The sequence below is a fragment of the Cetorhinus maximus genome, chromosome 6 (genome assembly GCF_964194155.1).
Source record: "Cetorhinus maximus chromosome 6, sCetMax3.hap1.1, whole genome shotgun sequence".
Classification (NCBI taxonomy): Eukaryota; Metazoa; Chordata; class Chondrichthyes; order Lamniformes; family Cetorhinidae; genus Cetorhinus; species Cetorhinus maximus.
In genome coordinates this window covers 63,870,785-63,889,346 of record NC_135884.1, presented here as the reverse complement: position 1 = coordinate 63,889,346, position 18,562 = coordinate 63,870,785, and the positions used below count along the sequence as shown (strand labels likewise).

The 18,562-nt window shown below is 40.4% G+C and overlaps 1 protein-coding gene and 1 long non-coding RNA gene across 3 annotated transcripts in view; one reads left to right on the top strand and one right to left on the bottom strand.

The window, feature by feature from the left end:
* sumf1 (sulfatase modifying factor 1) overlaps window positions 1–18,562 on the bottom strand; it is a 140,654-nt gene that overhangs the window by 51,046 nt on the left and 71,046 nt on the right. For both annotated transcript variants that reach the window (XM_078543787.1, XM_078543786.1), the window contains exons 6-7: window positions 12,585–12,699; window positions 10,273–10,386 (exon numbers count right to left, since the gene is read on the bottom strand). In XM_078543787.1, coding sequence (XP_078399913.1) covers window positions 10,273–10,386; window positions 12,585–12,699 — 229 coding nt within the window. The remainder of the gene's footprint in view (window positions 1–10,272; window positions 10,387–12,584; window positions 12,700–18,562) is intronic.
* LOC144681788 (uncharacterized) lies at window positions 209–17,745 on the top strand. Its single transcript, XR_013576856.1, has 2 exons — window positions 209–1,846; window positions 17,251–17,745. It is a non-coding gene; the product is annotated as an uncharacterized LOC144681788 (long non-coding RNA).

Genomic DNA, 18,562 nt, shown 5'->3' with positions numbered 1-18,562 from the left:
GGAAAGGGGAGAAGTGGTTAATAGGGATGTTGCACTCACAGCTGGACAGTGGCTCAGGCTATAAGCTACAGAATCGATTATTTTTAAAAATCACTGGCATTACAAAATGCAGCAGGTTGCAGTGGTGTACACCTCCTTAATGTAAAATTAATTATTTAGCCAGTAGTGCTTGAGCTGCATTGATTTTTTTTCTTTATTCTTTCATGGGATGCGGGCTTTGCTGGCAAGACCAGCATTTATTGCCCTTCCCTAATTGCCCTTAAACTTAGTGGCTTTTTAGGCCATTTCAGAAGGTTGTTAAGGGTCAACAACATTGCTGTAGGCCAGACCAGGTAAGGATGGCATATTCCCTTCCCTAAAGGGCATTAGTGAACCAGATGGATTTTTACGACAATCGATGGTAGTTACCATGGTCACCATTACTGAGACTGGCTTTATATTTCAGATTTATTAACAGAATTCAAATTCCACCAGCTGCCATGATGGGATTTGAACCCATGCCCCCAAAGCATGTCCCTCTGGATTACTAGTCCAGCAACCTTACAACCACACCACAGTCTCTCCTTAAGAATGTACAAGTGGGGTTTCACTGCACCCACTGAATGTCCAGCCCTATCAAAATAGCCTCAGAAATATCTCACAGGTCAAGACTATCCAAGATAGAATGCTTTTCTCCTCTGGAGTTCAACCAGGAACAAAGAAATCAAATATTTGTCTCAAAAATTGCCTCAAGCTGACAAAGATGCCTGAACTTTTTAAAATGTAAAATCTACGATGCAAGAAAATGCAGGTTACCAGCTGCGTGACACTTTCTTTAGATGTGAGACAGCCCTTGAATATTGCAGCTATTACGCAGCACTTTATTCTAATTTAAATCAAAAGCAAAGTACTGCTAAAGCTGAAATTACAAAAACAAAAAAAAGCTAGAAATATTCAGCAAGTTAGGCAGCAGCTGTGGAAGAAGAAGTTAAACGGCTGACATTTCACTGAGAGAAAAATTAGATATCAATGGTAAAACCCAACAAAGTGTGTGAACTACCATCTTACACAAACACAACTATACAATTTTGAACCTTGTACAATATGTCAACCATGTTGGTTTCCTTTGTGTCATTCCTGGATTTGTTGTAAATTAATTGATAGGGATTGATTACTATGACTGATCAAGATCTCCATTGTCATGGTGTTGTGGTAGAATGCAACTTAATTTGACTGTGGTCGTTTTTCATCTATGTTTCTGTGTAACATTGCACTGTGGTGCCAAATTTGAAAACGAATAAATATGTGGGAATTATGCAAGTACAAAGCCTCCTTAAAATAATGGAGATGAATTGGTAAACTTACAGGCGAACAATGTTCTTGACTTTTAGTTGTGGCAGCTCATCTACTATGATTAATAAGTATTAGAATGTATAAATACATCTCAGTGTGTTCCACACAGGAGGAGGGAGAGTAAAAACACTCCACATCAATAACATCCTATAGTGGACTAAAGCTCCCTGTGGAGCATCAACAAACGGAGCTACAAGCCAACAGCTTCTGTGGTTCCTTATCCGCACTGCACTTTTTTTTTCTTTATTTCCTAGTTTAATCCAGATAATTTTCTGCAGTCCAAGGAAAGTCTTGTTCTCAAACAATTCAGATCATGAGAAAGTTTATGTTATCACAATGTATTTCTGTGATGTGCCTTGTCACTTTAATTTTGGTTACTGCTAGCCAGCTCTCCAGTTTGCAGGGGACATGTCGTGGTCTGGTATGCAGAAGGTCACTTCCATTGTTGATTGCAAACCAAGGAGGATTGCGTACCCAAGACTGATGACTTTGTCCAGAATTCTATCAAATTAAGGTAATTTGATTGATTTTCAAGATATCTGTAATTTCTTGCAGTCCTGAGGAAGGTGACATTTCGGCCATTTAACTTCTTTCTCCACAGCTGCTGCCCGACCTGCTGCGTATTTCTAGCTTGTTCTGTTTATTTGTTTTAATATTTTCAGCATTTGCATTACTTTACTTATGATTTAAACTAGAATAAAGTGCTGGGTAACAACTGTAATATAATATCACAGATTTTAACTTAAAATTTCAGGCATCTTTTTGACAGCTTGGTCAATTTTTGAGACAAATATTTGATTTCCTTGCTCCTGGTTGAACCTCAGAGGATGCCTATCTTTAACGGTCTTGATCTGTGTGACTTTCCTGAGGCTATTGAGATGGGGCTGGAGATTCATTGAATGCAACGACACCCAACATGTACATTATGTTAAAGATGTTGATGTAGGTCAAACATTACTCAGTGAAATGTTTGTTAATTTTTTCACTGAGGTGGTGTACACCACTTGCAACCTGCTATATTGTCCATTGCTGATGTTATTTTTAATAAACCAGTTCTGTAATTTAGAGATTCAATTGGCATGAGAGAGCTTTTATTAAGCTTCCAATCAGTTCTTACCTGCATCCATTCAGATCAGTACAGAAATGAAATCTTCCAGTCGTATGTGTGCCTAATTTAAATTGACATAAGTTTGGCGCAAACAATTTAAGGGGCTTTAATTGTCCATTTTCAGGTCCAACCAGACATGTCTGATATACATGAGAAACTATGCACCATGGAAAGAGGGCAATTTATTTCAGGAGCCAGTAAATCAGATCTTTCCCCCTCTACATGCCGTCTATGTATACCAGTGTTGGGATACTGGATGAAATCTAGCAAACTTCTATTTTACAGCAGATGAACAAGTTTATCAGCCTACAATTAGAAACCACAATGCAAACTAAAGAGCAACTTAGTCCGTTATTGTACCAGCACTTGTTGTAGAGAATAAAGATACTGGGGATCATCAACAGCACTGTTCAGGAGTGAAGTGAATCTCCAAACAAGAGAGGGGGAAGAAAAAAATAGCCACCATTTTACAAACCAACATTCCCTCTAAGCAGTAGAGCTGCACAGAAACCTGGGAGTCTCCACATTGACTGCACATTAGTCTGCCCCTTTAAGTTACCATGCATGAGTGGCCACACCAAAAAAATTGAGGAGCTCCTGGGCTTAAATGAATTGGCCGTGCGCTATATAAAAAAAGCTGGGGTGCGCAACTCCAAACGACGCTTGCATTAGTGGGTGGTGATATTTCTCTACTATGATTTCCTTCTTTAGATCAGTGTTCATTTCTTCCTAGCATCTCGATAAAGCACTTTAGGATGTTTTCCTTAATGTCAAAACATTAAATATTGTTGTGTTATTGTACATGACTGTTTCTAACCTTGTTTATTTTTCAACAGCAGCAATCATCATCTTCCTACACTCCTAGTAAAACTTAGGTCTTTAAGATCCACAGAATAATTTCTGGCCTCATTTCAATGCATAAGGCAGTCATCGGTATATATAGGTCACTTGCTAACAGTGCATCCAAGGGATTTATTTCAGCGTCTGTGCTGGACTAAGGATCAATCCAGGACAGTGGAAAAGCTCTCATTAATCTTTTTATTTCAAATGTTACATGTAACTCTGGACACTAAAATTAACAATTCAAATTGCATTTACATGCTTCATTTACACAGATGAATAATTGATTTATGGAATGAAGTTGCCCACAACAACTGCTTCGACAGTGGTTCGTACAAGACTGCAGTTACTCTTAACCACAATCGACTTCATTAGATTGTCAGGTACCTATTTTTCTCAGAGATAAAAACAAAAAGCTAAAAGCTACTGCGGATGCTGGAAATCCAAAACAAAAACAGAATTACCTGGAAAAACTCAGCAGGTCTGGCAGCATCGGTGGAGAAGAAATCAGTCAACGTTTCGAATCTTCATGACCCCTATTTTTCTCTACCTTGAGAATTGCATTAGCGTGGTTGAAATACTAAATTGGGCCCCAGCAACCAAATGGACCTTTAGTTGCAGCGCACAATCAAAACAGAAGAGGATAAAACATTTGCCTTGCTTGTACCCACCTTACACAAACTGACATTTTTGGGTTCTCTGGTTCCTCTGAATCAAATCCAATACATTTCATTCATCATTGGGCAAAAACCTGAGGAACAGAAATTTTCAAACCTCCAAACCTATGAAATTTAGCAAGTAGGAAATATAAGCCCAGAAAGAAAATGTGTTGCCTGGGTTTTTTGAGCCAGATTGCTAGAATCCGTAAAATCAGAATAATTACAGCACAGGAGGCCATTTGGCCTGTTGTGACTGTACCAGCTTTCTGCAAGAACTCAGTTAGTCCCACTCCCTCCAACCTTTCCCTGTAGCCCTGTACTTTTTTCTCTTCGGGTGCCTAACCAATTCCATTCTGAAAGGCCTGATTGTATCTGTCTCCGCCACATTCTCAGATAGAGGTCACTACCCAGAGTTTGCTCACCCTGATATACACATTGATCCTGTTTCCTAATCAAACTAAAATAGATCATCTGATCATTCATTCACTAATTCATTATTTGAGAATTTGCACAGAAATGTCCCACTTTTGCCTTTATAACAGTGACTACACTGCAAAAACATTAATTCTCTGGTAATAAAGTGCATCCTAAGGATTCTCGTAAACGTAACATAAAAGGGAGTTATTTTTCTTTTTTCATAAACAACTGTTATACAGGCTGTTCACTGAGAAGGATAAGCTTAAAATATGCACTTACAATAACACAAAGTTTAACTATGGTTTCAGACTCTGCCTGTCCCTTTCGGTCTCTGCCTCGACCCTGGATAGTCATCTTACCTGGGTGATCAGGACTTCTCTTTTGCAAATTGTACAGTATAGGATGGTGAGAAAGTGTACCCAGTCTTCTATTATTCATACCGTTGGATTCCCTGTGCCTCCCAGTCCCAAGATTTTTTCAATGCTGAGGCACATAAAATGCATGAGCAACACGCACATGGCCCCAGCTGACAGCAGCCAGGGAGATGATTCCATCACACTTTGATATGCAAATGGAACATCTTGCAAAGATTTGCAAAGGAGTTGTTTGAGGCTTTGTGCTCATGGAAGGATTATTCAACCTGAACTGCCACAGTCTGAAATGTTCCTGCAAAAACCTTTCAATTAAGTAACACTGCGTTATTCTCATTCACTTGTAAATAAAGCTGCCACTGGATCAAAGTAGTAACTTGTTAAACTAATGTTGCTTATTCTGAACACCTTCTTCAAATCTGTGCTCTCGGAATGCATTAAACTGTGCCTGTATACTACCCAGGTTATCCCAGGATTGTTCCTGTAGGTTTTCTTATCGATTAGATAAAATGTGTCAAGTCTGGGTGCAGTAAAATCACTGCCATGTTTTGCTTGTCTAAACATGTCATATCTATTGAGTGTATACTTCAGTGCTTTGAAGCAATGTAAAAAAACCAATCATCTCTCTCCTAATGGCTTAGTGATATGTGCAGTGTGGAATCAAGCTAAGCAAAGCAGAATGTTCCCACAATCCGTGTTGAGTTGGCTGATCCAATTCAGAGTAACAATAGGGGCACAATGTTTGGTCTTAGTGCCCTTGGTTACAAACATATGAATTAGGGAGTAGGTCACTTAGCTCTTCAAGCCTGTTCTGCCATTCATGAAGATCATGGTTGATCTGATTGTAACCTCAACCCCATATTCCTGCCTAACCCTGAGAACCTTTCACCCCCTTGTTAATTGAGAATCTATCTACCTCCGCCTTAAAAATATTCAAAGACTCTACTTCCACTGTCTTTTGAGGAGGAGAATTCCAAAGACTCACGGCCCTGAGAGAAAAAAATTTCCTCACCTCTGTCTTAAATGAGCGACTACTTATTTTTAAACAGTGACCCCTAGTTCTAGATTCTCCCACAAGAGCAAACATCCTCCCCACATCCATCCTGTCAAGAGCCCTCAGGATCTTAAAGGTTTCAATCAAGTCACCTCTTACTCTTATAAACTCCAGTCGACACAAGCCTAACCTGTCCAACCTTTCCTCTTAAGACAACCCGTCCATTCCTGGTATTAGTCTAGTAAACCTTCTCTGAATTGCTTCTGACGCTTTTACAACTTTCCTTAAATAAGAAGACCAGTACTGTAAACAGTACTCCAGATGCAGTCTCACCAGTGCACTGTACAGCTGAAGCATAATCTCCCTACTTTTATAATCAATTCCCCTCACAATAAACAATAACATTATATTAGCTTTCCTAATTACTTATTGTACCTGAATATTAGCCTTTTGTGATTCATGCACTAAGACACCCAGATCCCTCTGAATCTCAGAGCACTGCAATCTCGCTCCATTTAGATAATATGCTTCTTTTTATTCTTCCTGCCAAAATGGACAATTTCACATTGGCCCACATTATACTCCATTTGCCAGATCTTTGCCACTCACTTAACCCATGTCTCTTTGTAGTCTCCTTATGTTCTCTTCACAACTTACTTTCCTACCTATCTTTGTGTTGTCAGCAAATTTAGCAACCATACCTTTGGTTCCTTGATCCAAGTCATTTATATAAATTGTAAAAAGTTGAGGCCCCAGCACTGATCCCTGTGGGACACCACTCATCACATCCTGTGAACCAGAAAATGACCCATTTATGCCAACTGTTTCCTGTTAGCTAGCCAATCTTCTATCCATGCCAATATGTTACCCCCTACAATATGAGTTTTTATTTTCCGCAATTAGCTTTGATGTGGCACCTTATCAAATGCCTACTGGAAATTTAAGTACAGTACATCCACCCGTTCCCCTTTATACACAACACATGTGACTTCTGACTCTTGGTCACCGTGGTACAGGGAGCCATTCAAGTGGGGAGAGGAAATAGGAACGTAGTAATGGTAGGGGACAGTATAATTAGGGGGATAGATACTGTTCTCTGCAGCCGTGAGCGTGAGTCCTGAAGGCTGTGTTGCCTGCCCGGTGCCAGGGTTAAGGACTTCCTCGGGGCTGGAGAGGAACTTGGAGTGGGAGGGGAGGGATCCAGTTATTGTCGTCCAAGTTGGTGCCAACGGCATTGATAGGACTAGAAAGGAGGTTCAGCTGAAAGAATTTGAACAGTTAGGAGCTAAATTAAAAAACAGGACCTCCAAGGTAATAATCTTGGAATTACTACCTGAGCCATGGGCAAATTGGCATAGGGCAAATAAAGTCAAAGAGTTAAATGCGTGGTTCAGAGATTGGTGAGGAATAGGTTTCAGTTCATGGGTCACTGGCACCAGTACTGGGGTAGAAGGGAGCTGTTCCGGTGGCACAGGCTTCACTTGAACCATGCTGGGACCAGTGTCGTGGCAAATTAAATAACTAGGGCTGTAAAGAGGGCTTCAAACTAAATAGGGGAGTGGGGGGGGGGAGGTTTCTGGAGAGGGGAAACGTAGGCTTTGTGTACAAAAATAAAAAAAACTGCAAATACGGTTAAAGAGGGAAAAAGGATAAAAAGGCAAAATTAATGGCTCTTTACTTAAATGCACGTAGTATTCGGAACAAAAAAAATGAATTAATGGCACAAACAGAAGTTAATGGGTATGATCTTATAGCCATTGCGGAGACATGGTTACAAGGAGACCAAAGCTTGTAACTAAATATTCAGGGACTTTTTGAAATGAGAGGCAGGAAGGAAAGGGTGGTGGGGCCGGAGGGAGAAAATAAACTTTGAGGGTAAACCAGCAAGTAATATAAAAATGGACAGGAAGTGCTTCTCAAAATATATAAAACGGAAGAGAAAGGCCAAAGTGAACATAGGCCCTTTAGAGAATGAGGCTGGGGGAATAATAATGTGGAACCAGGAAATGGCAGAGAAGTTGAATAAATATTTTGCAACAGTCTTCATGGTAGAAGACAATAATAGCATTCCAAAAATACGAAGTCATCAAGGTACAAAAGGGTGTGGGGTTGGGTGGGGTTGGGGGGGGGGGCGGGGGGGAAGAGGAGGAATAAATGCAATAACTATCACTAGAGAAAAAGTACTAGAGAAACTAATGGGGCTAAAGGCTGATAAGTCCCCTGGACCTGATGGGTTACATCCTAGGATATTAAAGGAAATAGATACAGAGATAGTGGATGCGCTGACAGTAATCTTCCAAGAATCCTTAGCTTCTGGAAAAGTCCTAGAGGACTAGAAAACTGCCAATGTAACACCCTTATTCAAACAGGAAGGGAGGGAAAAAACAGGTAACTAAAGGCCAGTTAGCTTAACATCTATCATTGGGAAAATGTTAAGAGTCTATCATAAAGGATGTAATAGCAGAGCATTTAGAAATACATAATATAATCAAGCTGAGTCAGTATGGCTTCATGAAGGGGAAATCATGCCTGATGAATTGATTAGAATTCTTTGAGGAGGTAACAAGTAGGATAGATAAAGGGGAAGCAGTAGATGTAATATATTTGGATTTCTGAAAGGCATTCAACAAGGTACTGGACTTAATAAGATAAGAGCCCATGGTGTTGGGGATAGTATAGTAGCATGGGTAGAGAATTGGCTAACTAATAGAAGACAGGGAGTTGGAATAAAGGGAGCATTTTCAGGATGGCAACCTGTAACTAGTGGAGTGCTGCAGGGATCAGTATTGGGGCCACAATTATTTACAATATATATTAATGGCTTTGATGAGGGAAGTGAATGTACTATTGCCAAATTTGCAGATGACACAAAAATAGGTGGAAGGCAAGTGGTGAGGATGACACAAAGAGTCTACAGAGGGATATAGACAGGTCAAGTGAGTGGGCAAAAACCTGGCAGATGAAATATAATGTGAGAAAATATGAGGTTATGCACTTTGACAGGAAGAATAGAGGAGCTGAATATTACTTAAATGGAGAAAGACTGAAGAAAGCTGCAACACAGAGGGATTTGGGGGTCCTTGTGTGTGAATCACAAAAAGCTAGCAGAACCACAAATTCAGCAGGTAATAGGGAAGGCAAATGGAATGTTGGCCTTTACTTCAAAGGGGATGGAATATAAAAATAGGCCCTTATCTATGGAAAGATATACTAGCATTGAAGGCAGTCCAGAGAAGGTTCACGGTTGATCCCAGGTATGGAGGGATTTTCTTATGAGAAGAGGTTGAGTAGGTTGGGCCTGTACTCATTGGAGTTTAGAAGAATAAGAGGCAACCTTATTGAAACATACAAGATTCTTAGGGGGCTTGACAGGGTAGATGCTGAGAGGTTGTTTCCTCTAGGGCCAGAAGGCATAATCTCAGAGTAAAGGGTCGCCCATTTAAGACAGAGATGAGGAGGAATTCCGTCTCTCAGAGGGTAGTGAATCTGTGGAATTCTTTACCGCAGAGGGCTGTAGAGGCTGGGTTGTTAAGTATATTCAAGGCTGAGGTAGACAGATTTTTAATCAGTAAAGGAATCATACACAGGCAGGTCACATCATTCAGCCACAAAAGCAACAAGTCCTCGGCTCCTCCAAAGCATAGCAAAGGACTGATTTGTGTTCCTAGGCTTACAGTTAAGGAATCTTTTGTAGAAAAGCACAGCAAGATCAAAGGTCCAGTGACACCGAGGTATTGTCATCTCCTAAGTGTATAGCTTTGGGTATGGATTAGCAGAAAGCAGGTTCTGTACCTAATTTATCATATGAGCAAGGAGCAGGAGTAGACCATTCGGCCCCTCGGGCCTCCTCCACTATTGAATAAGATCATGGCTGATCTGACAGTAACCTGATATCTGCATCTTGCCTACCCTCGATAACCAATCACCCCCTAGTTTGCCATAAAAATATTCAAAGACTCTGCTTCTACCACCTTTTCAGGAAGAGAGTTCCAAAGACTCACGACCGTCTGAGTGAAAAAAATTCTCCGTTTTAAATGGGGACCCCTTATTTTTAGATGGTGACCCCTAGTTCTAGATTCTCCCACAAGAGGAAACATTCTCTCCCCATCTACCGTTTTGTATAGTCTCAGTAAACTAAAGGAAAGTAAATTACTTTATAAACCAAGAGAAGTAAAAATAGTTCATGGGTCACAGATAAATCCTCCTTACTAGCAACATCAGATACAAATTTACAAAGAGTCCAGTCCCATCAAAAGTTGAACATCCCTACAAGCATTATATGTGATCACATCAAGGAACCAATTTCCCTACAGTCTACACTCCTGGCAGGGAATGCCAACCAGTCGTCACACAGATAGGAAAGTTGCAGGTCTGCGCTGCCTGCCAGTTTCTGTCCCAATGCCAATGGTCAGGAAACCATGGGAGACACGGCCTCGATTTCACAACAAATGCCCCTGTATCAGCAGTGCAGGTTCAGAAAACCAACTGTGCAATGTTCACAAGACATGGACCGTCCTATCACAGCCACAGCTGAGCAACTAAGCTACTTACAGGATTCTCTAACTCATCAGTAGTGTGGTGTACAGACCACCAATCAGATGTCCATTCCCAGGCATTCCCAACCATGTTGAAGAGACCATAACCATTGGGAGGAAAGGTGGTGACCTGTGAGATGGTGGGAGGAACAAATGGTAACTGTAGTTAGGGTCTTTTAGCCACAATATGTCATGTTCTCTTCATGCCAACATTAATTCATTGCAACACAACAGATCTCAAAGCCTTAAGCAAATATTTATTTGAATAAATTATCACTGTTGAACTAAAAATAAGCATCAATAAACATCATATCTCAACATATACAGATCAGAAGCAACATTACGGATCCAACACTTCACATTTGTTCCTTTCATTGTCAAAAATGCCTCAATTCTTCAATTAGCGAAACCACTAAATATTGCTATCCACGTACTGTAACTATGAAAAGTGTATAAACGTTAATAGGACAACATATAATAAAACCCTGAATAACTCAACCTACCCTCCCCTTCCCTTCCAGTTGACCGCTTCTGTAAACAAAATTTGTTTCTGAACTGGGTGACTATCCTTCTCTGTAAGGAATTGTCCACTCTGCACTTTCTTTCTAACAGAAAGGAAGGACTGGAAACCTGCTATGTGGGGAATTGCCTGTGATATATATGCATTGGAGCACCAATACATTGGTTTCCCCAATAATGGTTTTTTGAAAAATTACTGTTTGGCAAATCTTCCTCCTCCAGCCCTCTCAAATCCTTGCCCTCCCATCTCTGAAGGCACTGACTCGCACCAGGTTATGGTTTTTTTGGAAAGCACATTTTTCTCTTTTGCATTTGGCTGTAAACAGTCACCTCAGCAGAAAGTATCAAGGAAAACTAGGCAGGAGGAATCACATGCCTGCAAACCGAACTTTCCTGATCTACTGTCCAGCAATTTATATGAATGAAAAACTGTGTACGACCAGTTATGGGTCTATAAACTTCCCAGAAGACATTTATTTAGATGGATTGCACATTTACAACCAAACACAAAGGAGAAAAATATGTGCCCAAGTATTTAGTCATCATGTGTGAGTATGGATATTTAGAATTAGCTTTCTTCATAGAATTAGCAGGCAATTGGTCATAAGAGGCGCAAAAGCTGTAATTCTGCAATCATGTCACTCAATACTTTCTGAAACTTTTTGTTGTACAATTTTTCCCTCAATACTTGAAATTTGTAACATCCAAAATCAGAATCTAAACAAAATGGAAAAAAATACACATTTCATAGATAATGTGATTAAATTTATCCATTCAATTCTCTTCTGTGTCTTTTAACGCTTTAATTTATATTTCCCCAACATATATCACTACCACTCAGACAGATGTCAACATCAGCAGCTTTTTTGAGTAGATTTATTTCAAATAACTTTGAAAAGAAAACATTTCTAAAGCTTTATAGAGTTAAAATTTACATAAGAAAATGGCGCCATTCTGATTGCAAGCCTGCTGTAGTTTTGGTTATGTCTTCTGCAGACCTTTTAAAAAAGTTCATTAAGCAGAAGAAAGAGGGCACGTGAAGGGCACTTTCCACATTCTAATTAAAAACAAACACAGGTTGCGTGTTTAAAGCAAACAAAAACCTCTTTGATAGAAACAGTTTGGAAGAAACGATGAGGGAGTCACGGGAGGAGGAAAGTAGGCTGAGGGTAAGGGACTCTCTTGCCACTTACCGCTTACCTTTGGTGGGGGGTGTTAACAACAGAGGGGAGAGTGGTTGGAGAGCAAGGGGGGAGGTAAGGATACAAGGGCTGTGCAGATTGTTTGAAGGGAAAGATGTAACGGGAGTAAAGGGCAGTAGGAAGGTGAAGGGATAGGGGGACACAATGGGAATGATCAGGAGGTGAGAACATGTGTTTGGGAAAGGTGGAAGCAAAGGCAGCTGCTGAAGGCCTCATTATCCACACAGTCACTATCCAAAACACAGCCAGCAGCTGCTGGTGCCTGTTTTTCACACCATGCCATGCCACCCACCACCTCACACCTGAAGAAAGGCAGATCAAGAAGCAAATGATGGGAGAGCGAGGAACAAAGAGTTAGTGGAAGATTAAAGAAAGAAAGAGGCACAGAAGCAAGGCAGAAGCGGAGAGAAACAGCATCACAAAGAAATCTGAAGTAGGTTAAAAAAAATGCAACACCATGGTTGGCAATTCATTAACAGTTTTGATACAGCATGCACTTCCTTTTACACTTCAGCACATCCTTTCACTCACTTGGAGCAATGCCACAGAAGACTGATTAATATGCAACTAACATTGAGATTGAATGGCTCTGGGAACAGGCACTTACAGGGGCAGTGTTGGCGTATCCATCATCTGCTGTGTTGTGGTATGGGAAGTCTCCCTGCCAGATATTCATGTAGTGCTGGCCCTTAGGTTGCAACTTGTTCCCCCACGGAAAGAGTCTGTGAGAGTTGATGCCACAGTCAATAATGTGTATTTTCTGAGCTCAAGTTTAGCAATCAGATTAAGTTGCACCCCTAGTAAGCATTAATAATTTTATTCTCTCCGTCACCGTAATTTGTTTAACTTATATTACACTGGGTTAAACATCACTCTAAAGCAAGCAGACCATGGTGCATAGCCAGTGGCGACCTGAAAGAAAATTCACTAGATTCACCAAGGACAGTCACTAGGAGGATTGTTAGATGAGAGATTTCCACCAGCAGTGTGAGACTGATGCTCTGAGCCAGTGGTACTAGAACACACTTGCACAAAATAAAGGTGCTTTTGACTTAGGGCTTTGTCTTCATGATAAAAAGCTCCCTTGATCCTTTTATGTAGATATGTGAATATTAATAACTTGAGCTGCAAACATCTGTCCTATGCTTCCTTCCTCTATCTCCTCCATCCACATTATGTTAAAAAGCATAATACAGTTTCCTACTCTCATTCATTCTTTTCCAGGACCTCTGAACAGTGAAATGCCTCTCTCTTCCTCTCTTCAGTCTTCTTTCCTCCGACAATCTTCATATTTTGAAACTCATGCTTTCTTTCTAATTTATCACATTTGCTCTTTGTCTCTTTGACAATCGGACTATCTGCATTGAGAGCCTTAGCCATTTGCTTTGTTTTCTCAAAATTATACAAAATATAAATGCATTGGAATAAGTTTGAATGCACTGCTCTTTATCCGAGGCAAGTACATCGGGTCTCTATCACATATTTCCAAATCGATGATGGAAGAACATAACTGAGGTTAGTGCTGTGAGTGTTGGACAAATGGACTGATGAACACCAGATGTTGGCCTGTTGTTTGTGTGCGTATTTGAGATTATTTCAGCTGTATTGCAGACACAAAGAATGCAAATAGAAATTTCTCTTTAGTACTCTGTGTCAGAATCAGGCTATTAAATCTAATCACCTCCTCAGCCCCATTTAAGTTTCCCACTAACACAGGTTGTGTTATCCACTAATTTAGTGCATCCATGGCCACTCTGACCTATACCAACCACATGTTGCAATAGCGTGTTAATGTAATTGCACTGTACGAATTCAATGGCTCCAACTTAACTCCTGGACATTCAAAGTTTTTACCCTTCCTCAAGCCGACTGGGTATTTGTCAAAATCCAAGACTGTATTCTGATTTCTGAAACGGTGATATCAGCTGGTTACATTAATAGTCAAAGTACAGGGATTTTACACACGAGACATCATCAAATGACTTGGTTTCAATTTATTGGTAACACAGGTGTTTTCTCAGGACCAGTGCAAAGTTCCGTAGGGAAACTATGGTCCCCTGACTTTTTGCATAGAGAAATCTGTCTGTCCTAGAGATTGTTATATCTCAACAAAGATATATCCCAGTGAGGAAGAAGAATTCAAGGAAAGGGATAAACCAACCATGGTTAACCAAGGAAGTTAAGGACAGTATCAAATTGAAAGAAAAAACATACAATGTGGTAAAGGTTAGTGGTAAGCCAGAAGATTGAGAAAGTTTTAAAAGCTAACAAAAGATGACCAACAAAAATAAAGAGGGAGAAAATATATTTTGAGGATAAACTAGCAAGTAATATAAAAATGGACAGTAAGAGCTTCCTTAAATATATTAAAAGGAAGAGAGAGGCCAAAGTGAACATAGGCCCCTTAGAGAATGAGGCTGTGGAAATAATAATGGGGAACCAGGAAAGGGCAGAGGAGTTGAATAAATACTTTGTATCAGTCTTCATGCTAGAAGACACCAATAGCATTCCAAAAATACTAAATAATCAAGGGGAAAAACGGTGGGAGGAAATAAATACAATAGCTATCACTAGAGAAGAAGTACTAGGGAAACTAATGGGGCTAAAGGCCAATAAATCCCCTGGACCTGATGGGTTGCACCCTAGGATATTAAAGGAAGTAGCGACAGAGATAGTGGGTGCACTGGTAGTAATCTTGCAAGAATCCTTAGATTCTGGAAAAGTCCCAGAGGATTGGAGAATGGCCAATGTAACACCCTTATTCAAAAAGGGAGACAAAAAACAGGTACCTATAGGCCAGTTAGCTTAACATTTGTCATTGGGAAAATGTTGGAGTTGATTGTAAAGGATGGAAAAACATAGCACTTAGAAATACATAATCTAATCAAGCAGAGTCAGCATGGCTTCATAAGGGGAAATCATGCCTGACAAATTTACTAGAATTCTTTGAGGGGGTGACAAGCAGGATAGATAAAGGGAACTAATAGATGTAATATATTTGGATTTCCAAAAGGCATTCAATAAGGTACCGCACATAAGGCTACTTAATAAGATAAGGGCCCATGGTGTTGGGGATAGTATATTAGCAGGACAGAGGATTGGCTAACTAATAGAAGACAGAGTTGGGATAAGGGGGGCATTTTCAGGATGGCAACTTGTAACTAGTGGAGTGCCACAGAGATCACTGCTGGGGCCTCAATTATTTATAATATATATTAATGGCTTAAATGAGGGAAGTGAATGTACTATTGCCAAGTTTGCGATGATATAAAAATAGATGGGAAGACAGGTGATGAGGATGACAGAAGGAGTCTACAGAGGGATCTAGACAGGTTAAGTGAGCAGGCAAAAACTTGGCAGATGGAATATAATGTGGGGAAATGTGAGGTGGTGCATTTTGGCAGGAAAAACAGAGGAGCTGAATATTATTTAAATGGAGAAAGACTGCAGAAGGCCGCAGCACAGAGGGATTTGGAAGTCCTTGTGCATGAATCCCAAAAAGCTAACATTTAAGTTCAACAGGTAATAGGGAAGGCAAATGGAACGTTGGCCTTTATTTCAAAGGGAATGGAGTGTAAAAATAGGGAAGTCTTGATAAAACTATACAAGGCACTAGTTAGACCACACCTGGAATACTGTGAACAGTTTTGGCCCCCTTATCTAAGGAAAGATATACTGGCATTAGAGGCCATCCCAAGAAGGTTCACTAAGTTGACTCCAGGTATGGAGGGATTTTCCTATGAGGAGAGGTTAAGTAGGTTGGGCCTGTACTCACTGGAGCTTAAAAGATGAGAGGCCACCTTATTGAAACATATAAGATTCTTAGGGGGTTTGACAGGATAGGTGCTGAGAGGTTGTTTCCCCTTGTGGGAGAATCTAGGACCAGAGAGCATAATCTGAGTAAGGGGGCGCCTATTTAAAACAGAGATGAGGAGGAATTTCTTCTCTCAGAGGGTAGTGAATCTGTGGAATTCTTCACCGCAGAGGGCTGTCGAAGCTGGGTTGTTAAGTACATTCAAGGCTGAGATAGACAGATTTTTAATGAGTATGGGAATCAAGGGTTATGGGGAAAAGGTAGGAAAGTGGAGTTGAGGATAATTAGATCAGCCATAGTCTCATTGAATGGCGGAGCAGACACAATGGCCCGAATAGCCTACTTCTGCTCCTATGTCTTAGAGTCATATAGTCATAGAGGTCTACAACATAGAAAAAGACCCTTCGGCCCATCGAGTCTGCGCCAGTCAAACAAGTACCTAACTATTCTAATCCCAATTTCCAGCACTAGGCCCATACGCTTGTATGCCATGGCATCGCAAGTGCACATCCAAATACTTCTAATAGTCTTATGATTACCGATGAGGCATAAAGAAAGACTTGCATTTAGGTGCCTACACAAAAATCAAAATGTAGTACTGAGCAGGTACAAGTGCTGTTTTTCAAAAAAATGTTAAACTGAGGGCCAGTCGGCACTCTCACGTGGCTGTAAAAGATCCCATGACATTATTTCAAAGAGGGCAGGTGAGTTAACCCATGTGACCTGGCCAACATTAATCCCTGAATTGACATCACGAAAGCATTTTCTGGCCATTATTCACATTGCTGTTTGTGGGAGTTTGCTGTGTGCAAATTGGCTGCCATATTTCCTACATTACAACAGTTATTACACTTCAAAAAAAAGGACTTCATTGGCTGTAAGGTACAGAGTACAGTAATGTATTGAGAGTGTCAGCTAGATTTTGTACTCAAGTCTTTGAAGGGGGGCTTAAACGCACATCCTTTTGACTCATGAGGCAAAAATGCTACCAATTGCAATTGCAAAAATTCTCATTGGGGACTACCCTGATACCTTTCGAACCCTGGTTTCAGAAACTCAAAGAGTGTGATGACCATGTACTTTAAGTATATATTTTCTTTTTGTGCAATGTCTCTTTTAAGACCAATGTGGGCTGGGGAATATTCTGATAGCGGGTTCATTAATTTCCTGATGATGACATCATTATGTTCTAAGAAATGCACATGTGACCTGGGGTTGCCAAGGGGATTACCAGCTAAGAAGCAAAGGGTAAGTAGAAAGCTAATTGCAGTGGGGTTGGGTCAGCCTGTATTTTCTGTTTGGCAGTTCAGAACATACTGAGAATTCATGTCAAGAGGAAACAAGTGAGGTTCTCTCCAAATGGAACAGCTTTCTGTTTGACAGTCTTCAAACAGATTCTGGTGTTGAATCAGATCTCTGAGAATATACAGTAACACAGTCTCTGTTCTGTGTTATACAGTTGGAAAGAGCAGAGAGCTAAAGACAGGAAGGGCAATGGATCGTGGATTGGACAAGCCCCATTGCCACTGTTTGTGTTGTCAGAGCCCACCAGACAATTTAAAGGGGCTGGAGAAGAGTGCCTCTGTGCCATTAGGACTGTTGTGACCCGATCGAGAGGGGGTTTGGAGATGTGCGCCTTGTCGATGGCAACCGTATGCATGGACTTTGAATGGGATGCGGCTACGGGTAAATGTGACTCAAGGACTAAGATAAATGAGTGGGAAGGGAGAGATGCTACATAGCAGAGGCAAGCTGGAAAGATTATGATATTGCACCTGGTCCCACATTTGTGCAGGAAGTAATGCGAGTGCTTGTAACTATGTGAGGTGCATCTTTGTTATATCAACCTTAAAGTGAAATTTATCTCCGTTTGAAATATCCTTTGCCTGTTAATAATGTTTCAATTGTGATGATTTTAGTTGGTTTGTTACAGTATAAGTTTTAAAAAGTGAAATCTCGTCCATTGGTTTTCTTTCCGTTGGCTTTCTGAGGATTCCTTGCTTTTAAATGTTATCGGTCTCTCCAGGGATCATAACATGAGCAATTCACATTCCTTCAGCATACAACTAAGAGAGTTCTGATGAAAGGTCACAAACCTGAAATGTTAATTTTGCTTCTCTCTCTCCACAGATGCTGCCAGACCTGCTGAGTATTTCCCGCATTTTCCATTTTTATAACAGGGATTGCTTACCTAAACTAATGATGAGCCACAGATGGAGTACATATAATTAACACCCTGGTGATCGCTACTTACAACTTCTATCACCTCCCACACTTGTGTAATGCACATAAACAAAGATGAGGCACTTTCCTTCAGAGTGTCATCCACAAACCAGCCAGGGGTGTGGTTTTTCCCCAAACATGGCTTTACATTACAAGCTACAGTGATAACAGTTCACTCTTGGGCATCAGGATTTTTTTTAGAAAAGATGAAAGGAGGTAAAAATTAATCAAAATAAGTAATATGGAGCTGCAACTTATCTGTTGGAGAATTCTCCCAACACAGACATGTCAGATGGAATTTCTGATTGTGTATTAAGTATTTTTATTAAAACATTAGTTTTAGGTGTTGTTTATCTGTCGCACAGTGCCAAGATTATTAATGTGCAGCAGAAAGACACCACCTCCATATTTACTGAGCAGATCATGCATTCCAATAAAAGCTGCAGCTGGCGTTTGTCAGGGGGGAGGGAACATGTGATAGGGAATTTTATATCTTCATCCTTTTGGATTTGAACCCTGAAACAGGTAGATGCCCAATAGAAACAGCA